Below are 13,898 nucleotides of genomic sequence, written 5' to 3' on the forward strand. Positions count from 1 at the left end.
CACTTAGCAAGTTCAGCTGGTTTTTTGTAAAAAGATAACAATGTTAGCCTTTTCTGCAGCTATGGGGCATATATGGTATCACTCTTGGCTGGAAGCAGTGCTTAAACAATGGAAAAAACACAAACTTTATCCAAAAACCTCTCATGTTTAGCCGTTTCCCTCTTTTTCTTTGGTCATTTTAGCCTTTTTGGCCAGGGTGAAGGGAGTATCTGCCATCAAACAAGAAGACAGCTGCATGTAACTACGACGGTGTTTGCTAGTTCACCTTACATGCATTAATGTAATAACGTGGTTAGCCTACTCAACGTAAATTACACAGAACAACATGAAGCTACTCACGCAGAGAAGAACGGCTGCTGCTGCATCATCATCCTCATCATTTCTGCTACACTGGCAGGGCTAGGGGCCAGGACTCTCCTCTTCGTGTTTTTGGGGATGTTGCTAACTCCGGGTCCGATAACAGGCACCACACCCGCAGTAGATGCGCTCGGTGTGAGGTCTCGCAGCAAGCTATCAAATACGGCGCATTTCTCGGCTTTTAAAAAAAACGCTATGCGTCGCCAGGTGTTTCATCAGATTCGAGGTGTTACCTCCTTTGACAGTATCACAGTATCAGCTTAAAGCACTTGTTGCTGCTGAGTTTGCATATTTTGCTGTGAAGTACAGCCAGACTTTTGACCGCTTCGCCTTGGACATTTTTAATCTGTAGCTCTGCTCTAAAAGAACGTACGTACCTGGGCCCGCCTACTATCCTCGGAAACGTAAAATGATTGGCTAGAAGTGTATCACAGCTCAGAGAAAAAAAGCACCGAAATAAAGCACCGAAATGTGCGCTGCTTTTCGGTCTGGTTACTACCGTTTATGTTAGAACCGGCACCGGACACCGGTACCCATCCCTATTGCTAACCATAGCTGTCAGTAAAGTTTAGTAGTAAATAAATAAGTTAGTATGGTGACATGTCAGCTCTATATAGCCATATAGTTGTTTAGTACACCTCCTTATGTGATGGAGAATAATTTAGCTTTTGGTCAAAAATGCAGCTCCCATAATGTTTTAGTATTAATGATTGGTCTACGGTTCGAGTCTTTAAGAACTGAATGCAAGTCAGAGTACAGTGATGGAAACGTGTGTGTGTGTGTGTGTAGGTGGCTGGCAGCAACTAGTAATGTTCCAGCATCATGTTCAGAATCTTCAGCGGTTCTACAAAATGCTGCAGAACAACGGCTTCCATAAGGATCACATTAAGACCTTCTTCGGCAGCAGTGGACAGCTTCCTGGTAGGAACACTGGTGGAGTTTTTACTCTTTACTTTCAAAATGTCCACTACATTTATTTGATATCTTTATTTGCCAAGTATAGAAACTAATTAAAAATCGGTGCTTGTTCACTGGCTGCAGAACTGTTTTGATATGTTGCTCTGATAAATTCTGAATAATCACACAAATTTTTATTATTTAATTACAAACACTTCCTCCTTTAAATTTTTATAAAGTTATATATATACTTTCACTGTAGTTTATTCTGTTCTTTCAACATCATGTCTGTTGAGTTTTGTTAACAACAATCTTTCTAAAATTCAGCAACGTAGGCTGATGATAAAAGCCGAATATTATAGGACGTTGACGCACCGACTGTTTGTTAAAATGTGTGTCTGTACCTGACCCCTCTCTGCGGTCTCCTCCCTTTGCAGAGGATGTAGAGGGCGCATACTCTGCAACAGAGAAATCGGTGATCCGTAACCACGTGTCGTACGTCTGCAGGAAGCAGCACTGTGCCGACATGTTGGTTCTGTACCTGAACTCACCAACGTGCAAGGATGGCACCATGCTACTGTGGGATGCCAACCTTAATGGCATTGTAAGAGGCTACACCACCACACACACGCACACGCGTGCACACACACACACACACACACACACACACAAAGAAAACTACACTAGAATAAATTAAGTAAACATAAAGGTAAAACTTGGTAGTGGCACTCAATCAAACATGAAAAAAACAAAACAAATGTGCATGGCCACAGATTATATTATATATTATAACAATTCACTGTGACGTCACAGGTTTGAAGTCTTTTGCTGTCTACAATGACCACACTAGAGTGGCAGTTATCAGGTAACACCTGCTAGCTTGGGTAGTACGCTACATCCAAGTTTAAGGGTATAATGTACAAACACACAAATCAGCTAATTAGTGCTACATAAAAGACTTGTCTAATACCAAAGTGTCACTCACTGACATCAAATACAATCTGGATAAATTGGCCTATTTTCTATTTTAATGACTATATTAAAAATGTTTTAAAAGGCAACAACAGCACCAGCACAATCCAGGGATCAATTCAATGTAATTTATATAGCAGCAAAGCACAGCAAGCCACCTCAAGGTGCTTAATATTGTAAAGTAAAAGGGGACGAGAGAACACTGGGTGCATCATGGGAAGCCCCGAGCACGCTGTTTATTTATCCTGTAAAGCTGGACAACATTGGAGTTTGTAGCGATTTACTTTTAGAGCCAAACTCAAGTGTCAACAGAGAAACTACACCGGATGGTCCTTTTCACACACTGAGGTCAATTATGGAGTTCCACAGGGTTCAGTGCTAGGACCAATTCTGTTTACATTATACATGCTTCCCTTAGGCAGCATCATTAGAAGACATAGCATACATTTACACTGCTATGCCGATGACAACCAGCTCTATCTGTCCATGAAGCCAGATAACACACACCAATGAGTTAAACTGCAGGAACGTCTTAAAGACATAAAGACCTGGATGGCCGCTAACTTTCTGCTTCTTAATTCAGATAAAACTGAGGCTTAGAAATATGGTATCTAAGCAGATTCTTACTCTGGATGGCATTACCTTGGCCTCCAGTAACACTGTGAGGAACCTTGGAGTCATTTTTGACCAGGACATGTCCTTCAATGCACATATTAAACAAATATGTAAGACTGCTTTCTTCCATTTGTGCAACATCTCTAAAATTAGAAATATCCTGTCTCAGAGTGACGCTGAAAAACTAGTTCATGCATTTATTACTTCCAGGCTGGACGACTGTAATTCATTATTATCAGGATGTCCTAAAAACTCACTGAAAAGCCTTCAGCTGATCCAAAATGCTGCAGCAAGAGTCCTGACAGGGACTAGAAAGAGAGAGCAGATTTCTCCTGTTTTGGCTTCCTGTTAAATCCAGAATTCAAAATCCTGCTCCTCACATACAAGGTCTTAAATAATCAGGCCCCATAACGACTGTGTTGAGTCTGTTCCTTCCCATTCCCTGCAAGGCCACCTGGGTTGGCTGGAAGACTGTTTACTTAGCCTGGCAGGGTGAAGGACACTGTCTCAGCTGAACTATGGACACGCACACACATACATATACTGATACTGATAAGCACTCACTGACGCATCACCCTCCCTACCCCGGATCCAACGCCTCCTCCAACGCTTACCTCCCCTCTGATGTGGACATCGGGTCAGCTGGAGGTGCAGTCGAAAGATTGCAGCGGTCCCAGATCAGATGTACACACTGGGACTCTTTCCCATGTTGCTGTCTGTGTTTATTGTGTTATGGTGTGTTGATACCTGTGCATTCCTGTATTATCCTTTTGTGTTGCACATTTCAATGTTTTTTTTTCCTCGCTACCTGGCCTGACCTGTCTCCCCAATGTGATGTTTGTATTGTATGTACGGTCGGCAAGGTCTGTCATCTCGGTTGTGGACAAAAGACCTGCAACTGACAAATAAACGCTATCTCATCTCATCTCATCATCTTATCTTAATGACCTTGTAGTACCATATCACCCTATTAGAGCACTTCGCTCTCGCTCTGCAGGCCTACTTGTTGTTCCTAGAGTATTTAAAAGTAGAATGGGAGGGAGAGCCTTCAGTTTTCAGGCCCCTCTTCTGTGGAACCAGCTTCCAGTTTGGATTCAGGAGACAGACACTATCTCTACTTTCAAGATTAGGCTTCAAACTTTCCTTTTTGCTAAAGCATATAGTTAGGGCTGGACCAGGTGACCCTGAATCCTCCCTTAGTGATGCTGCAATAGACGTAGGCTGCCGGGGGATTCCCATGATGCATTGAGTTTTCCCTTTCCAGTCACCTTTCTCACTCACTATGTGTTAACAGGCCTCTCTGCATTGAATCATATCTGTTATTAACCTCTGTCTCTCTTCCACAGCATGTCTTTATCCTGTCTTCCTTCTCTCACCCCAACCAATCACAGCAGATGGCCCCGTCTCTCCCTGAACCTGGTTCTGCCGGAGGTTTCTTCCTGTTAAAAGGGAGTTTTTCCTTCCCACTGTCGCCAAAGTGCTCATAGGGGGTCATATGATTGTTGGGTTTTTCTCTGTATCTATGAAGCGCCTTGAGGTGACTTTTGTTGTGATTTGGCGCTATATAAATAAAATTGAATTGAATTGAATTGAATTGAATTGAATTGAATTGAATTGAATTGATGGACTGGAGAAAGTTAAACCTATGGTGCAAGAGGCCAGCCAAAAAGTGAACATGGTACATGGTAAACAGTAGATCCTGATGTGGTCCTTTCTTCTTTCCTACTGCTGGCACTTGACTGCTTTTCTTTCCTGATTGTCTCACATCTGTTTCCTTGTAATCCATCTGTCCCTGTGTGCCTTCACACACTTCCATTTCTGATTCTCTCTGCCTCCCTTTCTTTTTCCAGGCAGATCTAAAAGAGCGCTACTCAGTCAATGAGCTGTTGGCCGACCTGGCCGGCTGCAGGGCAACTCGTGTCCTGCTGTTTGTGGATCAGAGCTACAGCGGTGTCCTATCCAAGCGGCTGCAAGGCTCTCAGAAACACCTCAATGTGGTTCTAATCCAGAACCCGGCCAGGCAGACTTATGCCCACCTGAACCACAAGTTGAGTCCAGGCTGGGAGGACAGCAGCTGGTCCTTAATCAGTCCTGCCACCTGCTTGCTGGACCACCTGGGAAAGGTGACCTTTTAGATGAATCTTTGTTTCAGTGTTTACTCCTCTGAATACTTTTCTAATCTCCTCTCATGATGTGTCAGGATGCTGGGATGTTTCGCCTTCTGGAGCCATGGGCGGGCCTTTTAAACGTGACCTTGGCTGGTGCCCCGTGCAATGCCACACCACCTCTAACAGATAGCGAGATGCAGCGAGAGTACCAGGGCTGCCAGAATCTGCCGACTGCACTTTGGCACCAGAAACTCAGAAGGGCAAACTAAAAGCAGAGCATGGAGACGCACTGGGAGACTTTGAGAGAGGATGAATTATGGACACACACATACACAGAAGTTTGCAATCCAAAACTACAATTTTGTTGCTGTGTGTGTGTGTGTGTGAGTGTGTGTGCATTGACCAACGAACATGGTGGACACTGCTGTGTGTGTGTGCCATCTATGTCCTAGCTCTGAACTTGGACTGTAACCATGAAGATGACAGCTCATCCCAACGGGATGTCCTGAACTCTGTGTTACCAGTGTGTGTGCTTGTTTGTATGCGTGTGTGTGTTTGTGAGTTCAGCAAGAGGACAGACGCTCTCAGAGACCAGCTGATGCTCTGGCCATTGTTGGAGTGTGGGACGGTGTGTACGCCGTATCTCCTGGGCACTTAAATGTTTTAGATCCAATCATCCCTCTCTATTTTTGTCTGTCCTTTATTTATTCTCATTTGCCTTCTGTTTGCATTTTCCACTCGCCATGGACTTCTTTCTGCTAGTGTATCGATCGCTCTTAGTCTCCTTCATTCCTCTGCAGCACTTTTCTTCTTGCTTTCAGTCTATAAGGAGGATTCTCATGTAAAGTCAGCAAACCTGTTAACCTGTTTTGACCATATTTGTATATCACTGTGTTCGCTTCTATACATGCATTGTTTGTGTTTCAGTGACAAGTGATATTAGATTAATAGAGGATGCTGAACAGTGAGTCTTTCTCCGGTCAAGGAAATTCATTCAGCACCCTTTTAATTGTCTGTAAGTCAGCAGCAACTGCAGCATGGAGCTACAGCAGATGTTTAATGTTCATAAAACATCTAATTATACGTCTTTATTGAAACAAAGCAACTTTGATCATTTAGGTATTTTTCTTCAGAGAGGACACAGTTTTAGCATTATATTCCTTTGATGGCGCTCATTTCCAAATGATAACTACACATTAGGAGTGTAAAACAACAACACAAGTACAAGATTTTAGCCGACTGTCAAGATGTTGCTGCTCACTTCAGGCAAAATTTCTAATGATTATTTTACATCTTAAAGTGTATCTGTTTTCACAATAGATGTCAGTATTGTCTCTATAACAAGAAAATGTGTCAGGAAAAAAAATTACCTCATGAAAAGTCCTGGGCTACAGCGTCACAGGACGTCCATGTTCTTCAGTCCCCCTTTGAAGCTGGTAGTCCAGACAGCGCTCCACATTTTACAGTGACAGCAGGTGACAGCAGGTGACAGCAGGTGATAGCTATCACTGTGGATGAAAAAGCAGATGTTATATATGACTGAGCCCATGAACTCAGCAGCAGAGCATTCAGAGATATCAGGTCAGAAACTGTTTCCTCGTAGACTTTTGTAGAATCAGATTTTTATTTTTCAGCAATAGCGATCAACATCTCAACATCTGGGTTTTTAGGCATCACATTTCATTTTTCAGACCCAATTAATCTTTTTTACTGTCTATGGCCTAAATGTCTCCCTAATGGCTGAAAAAAAGATGCATTCATTGCTTCCACCTTTACCACAAAGGGGGGCTAGATGGCAACTCCTAAATGTACACCTATTAACAGCTAGAGCACATCTTTGAGGTTCTTCTTGTACACTTTGTGTTTGAACGCAGTCATGCACTCATGCACTAGATAGGAATGCACCATTCCACGTTTCTTCCCAGTTCCGATACATTGCTGGTGTCTCGTCTTTAGGTATTTGCTGTGTAAAATTAATAAACTGTATTCTTTGCTCTGAGTGACTGAGAATCGATCTTTTTTTGTGTAAGGCAGCATTTGCCTGGCATGAAAAATATTTCTTTCCTAAGTCTGGAAATTAAACTGTAAGAACACTAACATTAACTGGTATTTATTAGAAATAAAATGAAAGCTTTGATTTGGGTCCTACGTTCTCCTCTCACAGTGAATACACCTCCTCATCGTGCGGCCAAAAAATATTTTTTTGAGCACTAAGGATCTGGAGATTCGCTGACAGTCAAGAAATAGAGATCTGTTCGCAGCAATCATGATTAAGAGATGAAGCACTGAGACTGCCCTTCCTGCTACACAGACTGGCTATGGCATTTTAATAAGGGTGTGTGAGTGTGTCACAGAAAAACATGCATTGAACTGACAGACCATGTTCTGAATTCCACTTTTCTGTGAGATTCGTGTCTGTGGGTGACCTGTCTCACTCGTTTCCGGTGAGTTCCTTCCTGTCTTGCTGTCTTTTATTGATTTTATTGAAATCTATTCATTGTTAATCTTTATCAAGTTGATGAGACAAATGGTTTTCCAAATGTGTGGGATATTTTTGCAGCCGAGTTGCTTCTGAGAAGTGCATATTCACTATCTGTGTAATGATTTGTTTCTAGTTGTGTGCAGGAAATCACAACATGTAGTCAACAAAGAGTTTTTAAGGGCCAGTCAAATACCTGAGATGTATATCTCTACCTGATGACCATTGCCTGGGTACTTGGGAGCTAATTTATGCAGAACACAAAACTGCAATACTACAAAACAAAAAAGAAAACCTTATTGAATTTCTAAAATGAAGAAATAATCAGGACAGTGAGGCCAAACTCAGAGTATGATGCTCTTGGTGGACCTGAGCTCAGTGTTCAACACCATTATCCCAGACATCCCTACCATCAAACTGGACTCTCCCTACCACCGGCTCCTGGATCAAAGATTTCAACTTCAATCGGTCAATAGACTCACTACACCACTTCTCTGGTAAAGAAGGCCCAGCAGCGGCTGCATGTCCTACATGTCCCGGGGAGGAATAACTCGGAGGAGATCTTGCTGCTGGACCTTCTGCTGCTTCCCAGTGAAGAGCATGCTCTGTTGCCAGGCTGTTTGGTACACAGGGACCACTAATGAGAACAGAACAGAAATCATTGGCTCTGCCACGCTGACAGGTGTTAAGAACATTTCAATTCAATTTTATTTATATAGCGCCAAATCACAACAAAAGTTGCCTCAAGGCGCTTCATATTGTATGTATTTCCAGTTTCTCACCAGCTGTTATTCTCCTGCTCCACACCTCTGGTGTTAACCAGGAGTCCAGGAAAAACTGCTCGAGGCAAAGCCTGTTGGTCTTAACTGGCTCGGAAGTGCCGATGTTCTCAGAGGTGGTTGTTGAGTCTAATACACATAGAAACAAGCTAAGAATATCAAGAATACCAACAAGAATGTCAAGCTGTTTGCAAAGCTGTTTGGGTGGTTTAGGCCCTGGAGGAAAGTCCCAGCCCCCCTTTCACTGTCCTAAAATACATTGCTCTGCTTTCCCTGCTGCATACATGGAATCAGCAGCTGCATCAGAGATAGTGCCTTCATCAAATACACACTTGAACTATTGACACATATGACAATGCATCATTTGAGTTACTGGGCCTGTGCCCATAGTAGCGCTCTGCCTCTCATAAGATTAGTCATAGATTATTTTACCAAAATCTTAGGTATAGGATCTGTGGACTGCTTGAAAATTAACATTTACTGGGTTAGGAAACTCTTTGTCTAACTCATTGGCAGTGATGGGAATAACGGTGTTACAAGTAACGGCGTTACTAACAGCGTTACTTTTTCCAGTAACGAGTAATCTAACTAATTACTAGCCAGGAGGGAAGGGGTGAGTGAGTGATTCGTTCGCTCTACGATTCAGCACAGGAGGGAGGGGGTGAGTAGCTCAAATGTGTTGTTAGCATGTTAGCAGAGCGATGCTACTGTGAACCGAGGAGCTATTGTCTTGATGTGAGCTTCTACTCAGGGTTTTTTCTTCCAGTTCAGAGCAGAAATGTTTTTGTTAAGATACTGGATGTGGTGTTTTTCTCCACCATTTTAATTATAAGCTAGATACATTGCTGCTAACAGCAACTGGGATGAGTCAGTGAGTCAGTTGGGCTTGTGAATCATGATTCATGAGTCAGTAAAGTGATTCTCGAGTATTGAACGATTCGTTCATGATTTGCGCATCACTAGTAATTAATTACTTTTAGAATATTGTAACTCAGTTACTAACTCAGTTACTTTTTTGAAGAAGTAACTAGTAACTGACCACAAATGAATTGCATCATTTCTCCAAGTTCAGTTACTTTGACAGCACTAGGTCTTGATTGATGGCGAGGGGAAGAAGGACATACTCGTGTTCCCGTCCTCAGTGGCCACATAATCCTTTCACAGCAGTACTATACACAGCTTACACTGACCCCTGTTTAAACCCAGTTATGACATGAACCATAGCCTGCAATGAACATCTTGCTTCAGTGTTTGCCAAATATTGCTGCGTAGCAAAATGTGAATATGCAAAAAAGTTCACAACTGTGTAACTTACGTTACATTATAGGTTTGTTTCTGTGTGTTAAGACTTTGTTTTTTCCATATTTCTGAATCAGCAGCTCTCCATGTCCTAAAAGCAGTGACATCCTGTCAGGAAAGCAAGGACAGCAGTGCTTGCCCAGTAAAATCTAAAATTTAAACGTCAGTTAAAACGCACCAGAGTGAAAGCCTTCACTCTTCTTTCATCGCAAAGTGTTGAGTCATAAAGCCTCTCACATGCTTGCAGGCATTCTTTACATTATTCCCATTCTGTGTGCCCAGTTGGCCTTCCTTGGAATTGTTTGCCATTTTTGCAAACGATTCCCTTATCGATTCCAGTCGCCCTGAATTACGTCACCATATTGCAGAGCGTCATTTACTGGCAGGAAACCCGTGTTTCCTGCCAGTAAATGACCTGGCAGGAAGCGTTTGAGCCTAAGCGGCTCAAACGCTTCAAACGTGTAGTCATACTTTACGAGAACGGATGACAACAGGGCAACTTGCAATACTTGCAAAGTAGATATTTCATTTAAGGGAGTGTGGAGCAGGGAAATTATTTTACTGCTATTGTTAAATAATTATCATCAGTACCATTGCATTAATAATATAATCTGCAGTATGATCATTGCTTTAACAATGTAACAGATAGCTTTAAGAAGGCCTTAAGATGTTTATGATGATGTTAACCTTGTATTCCAGATGCAGTTATAACTATTTTATACACAATGCATATCTGTGCTTATTTGAGTTGATGTTCAGGTTCTTTAAAAGGTTTAAAGCTTCACTGACGTGACTGTTCAGATGATCCATGTTGAGGGAAAACTAGAACATAGAAGGATAATTGCAATACATGCTTACAAAACACTTATATCAGGTTATTTTATATTAAGGTTTCATTAGAGGTTTTTGATTAGAACATTTATTTAGTAGATGACATACACATAGTCTCAGTGAGCTTCGGTCCTGGTGAAAGGTCAGAAGTGCAACAGGTGAATTGAGAAAGAGCATTTGAGGACGAGACACAGACAGTTAGTAGGTGAAGAGGTGACATAGAGGCTGAGTGAGGTCAACACACACACATGAGTTAGAATTATTTATAGGAAAGAGGTTCGTCATGTCTGGGTGGAACTGCGAAAGTGTCTCGGTAAAAGAGGAACCGTCCTTGTCGTCTCGGCAAGAAAGAGGAACTGAAAGGTAGAAAGGAAGTGCCGGCCATGAAAATAGAAGATGATGTTCTGTCTTAAAAGTCATTGTGGTGTTGATTTGACGTATGTATATATCCTGTCTGTGACGTATGTATTATCTAAGTTCATTTGGTTATTAGACTCCTTGTGTTTTCTTCCCCTGTATTTAAGTTTCCCCTCAACCTTCGTGTTTCATGCTGCGTGTCATTTGTTATCAAGTTTGTATTATTATGCCTAAGTGTTTCTAGTTATTATTTTCCCCTCGTGTTTCCAACCATGTTAAATCTCCCCTGCTCTTCATGCGTTTCATGTCTGTGTCTTACGTTGTCAAGTTCGGGTTGTCATGTCTATGTCTCATTATGTTTCCTGTTTTATTGTGAAGAGGTCTGGTGTTCTGTGTTCATCATGTTCAGTTTTACTCTCCCACTGTGACGTCATTATGTTCATGTGTGCCAGCTGTTTCCTCATGTGTCTCCACTTCCCCTAATCACCTCCTGTGTATTTAAGTCCTCTGTTTTCAGTGTGTGATTGTCAGGTCGTCTGTTGTTCACGCCATGTTCTCCATGCCATGTTTCTAGGTTTCATGTCCAGGTTTTTCCATGTTGTTTGTTTAGTTCTCCCAGTTTAGGTTAATGTTAGTTTTATTTCTGTTTGCCTTGCCCGTTATTTGTACCTTTTCTGCCAGCCTCATTAAACGGCTCGCTTTTTGTTACTCAAGTTTTGATCCAAGTTCCTTGGTGTCTGCATTTTGGGTCCACTCTTCACAATACATACAGTCTGCTCTCGCCAGACTGTGACAGTATGAAGGGGCATCAGTAAATCAAACCCTGATGCTATAAAAATCTGTTTATGCTTTGATTAAGTTGAAGATCACTTGCTGTCTGCGTACAGAGTGTTCTTCCCACACGTGTGTAGTCATTAAAATCATTGTTTGACCAAGAGCTTCTGGACCATGGGTGGTTTGTACTCTCCTTCCTCAATTTTGAACCTTAACAGGAGGAAACACTACGAATATGCAAAAGCATTTGCTCACAAAACACGCGATGACCTTAAATGAATGTCGTGTTTTTAATTCCACTCCGGACTCGTGAATCTCAGCCCAGCAGCAGCGGTAACGTTAGCACGTCCACGTCCTAACGCGGCAGGTAAATAATCAACTAACAGTGCATATTATGTTAGCGCGATCTGCCTTATTACAAACCTGCCATTACTGTGCATTTAGGTGATCATGATGAGAGAGACAGAGTCTGGCTCAGATGCTGGCAGTTCTCGCTGCAGTCTACCGGTAGCGTCTCCTTTCAGGCCAGGATAGACAAATGTCACCGAGCAGTGACTCAGTTTGTGGTCAAAGGCTTGCACCCATTTGCCACAGCAGATGATTTTCAGTAAGTGAATGTGTTTAATTGTAGGCAGGGACATTACTGGATATTCTTGTGTAATTGTTACAGAATAATTTATGTTATACTTTGTTATTGCTACAGGAGAATATTTATTTTATTATTTTACATTTACAATTTTTTTTCCTGGGGACCCTGTGACACCCATTGAAGAGCCGTAGGCTGGATCTCTTAAGATCTCACTGCTGGGTTTGTAAGGCCATGTTACTCCTAAATTTCTATCTTGTTCAAAGAAAAGATATAAAACAAAGTTCTAAGCTAATCGACCTTAGTGTTCTCCCTTTTTAAAAAGAATCGATAAGAGAATCGAATCGTTAAACAGAATCGAAAATGGAATCGGAATCGTGAAAATCTTATCAATACCCATCCGTAATTGTGTGTGTCTGTTTCATGGGTGTATCTACTCCCACTTATCATTGACTTAATCTCATCAAGCTAAGAGCCCAGCAGCTTTTTCTGGTTTGCACAAGCACATTGTTTACACAGGTTATCCACAAAGTCTTTGACAAGAGACTGATGGGAGATTAGTGTGCTGGACAAGCTGCCACAGTTGGAAGATGCACAAACACACTAAGATTAGCAAACAGACAAGCCTCTATGATTTATATCACAACAGATACGTTTAGTGCAGGGCAATATGGCCAAATATATTTATCACAATATATATTTGAAAATTTGCAATAACGATATAACTGACAATATAATTACAAAATACAACTCCACAACTTTACTAGCGCAAAAAACCCCATCCATTTATTTTCACTTAAACAAGCAGCTGTTTTTTTATGTGCATTAAAGATATAAAAATATAACAGTGCAAATGCAAATTCCTTGCTGAGAGTTTAACCAAAGGGCATTTCCAGCAGAAATGGGCTGACATATCCTGAGCATAACCATGTATGATATCCACTGAAGTTAAAAAGAGGTGCTTTGCAACATTAAACTGCAGTGTGCCAAATAAAAAAGTCAAATACGTATTTTTCGTACCATAAGGTGCACGGGATTATAAGGCACATTAAGCGAAACAAAGCAGTCAGATAAATCAAACTTTATTCAACTCATTATTCTTGCTTCCTCCACTTCTGTACCATTGATTCATTAATGCTGTATTCTGTTGGGCAACCGTGGCTCAGGGGGTTGGGAATCGCATCTGTAACCGGAAGGTCGCCGGTTCGATCCCTGGGCCCTCTGTCCTGGTCGTTGTGTCCTTGGGCAAGACACTTTACCCTACTTGCCTACTGGTGTTGGCCAGAGGGGCCGATGGCGCGATATGGCAGCCTCGCTTCTGTCAGTCTGCCCCAGGGCAGCTGTGGCTACAACTGTAGCTGCCTCCACCAGTGTATGAATGTGAGAGTGAATGAATAGTGGTATTGTAAAGCGCTTTGGGTTCCTTGAAAAGCGCTATATAAATCCAATCCATTATTATTATTCTATCACAGCTGCTCTATTCCCATGTTGTTGCAGTACATTAATGACTAACCTCGTGTTGTGGATGGATTTTCTCAGTTGTTCTCCTGACTGAAGTTTGGTCCGTTTACAGCATCCTGCCATGCGATTGCATTTGTCTCTAACCATCAGGAACCTTCACGTTAACTTTTATAGAGTGGGAAAGTGTTAGCGTTCATCCTCCAGCTTCACTGTGTATGTTATGCTAACATAGCTGTGTAGCTAGTGATCACGTAGCACATCATTATATACCAGCTAGCCCAACTTCAGTAATCCTACAAACGTCACTGCTGTTTAGTTTCCTGTCTTCATTTATGTTGGAGATGATAGCAGAGCTGTACGTTTGAATTTTTTCAGAAATCTCT

General features: G+C 41.9%; 1 protein-coding gene across 1 annotated transcript in view; it reads left to right on the forward strand.

The window, feature by feature from the left end:
* Positions 1-6,925, forward strand: part of LOC113008395 (uncharacterized) — a 29,142-nt gene extending 22,217 nt beyond the window's left edge. Inside the window, exons 5-8 of the mRNA XM_026145769.1 lie at positions 1,147-1,278; positions 1,692-1,858; positions 4,692-4,964; positions 5,042-6,925. Of these exons, the coding sequence (XP_026001554.1) occupies positions 1,147-1,278; positions 1,692-1,858; positions 4,692-4,964; positions 5,042-5,218 (749 nt within the window). The 3' untranslated portion in view covers positions 5,219-6,925. The remainder of the gene's footprint in view (positions 1-1,146; positions 1,279-1,691; positions 1,859-4,691; positions 4,965-5,041) is intronic.
* Positions 6,926-13,898: the final 6,973 nt, after the last annotated feature.

The sequence above is a fragment of the Astatotilapia calliptera genome, chromosome 16 (assembly GCF_900246225.1).
Source record: "Astatotilapia calliptera chromosome 16, fAstCal1.2, whole genome shotgun sequence".
Taxonomy (NCBI): Eukaryota; Metazoa; Chordata; class Actinopteri; order Cichliformes; family Cichlidae; genus Astatotilapia; species Astatotilapia calliptera.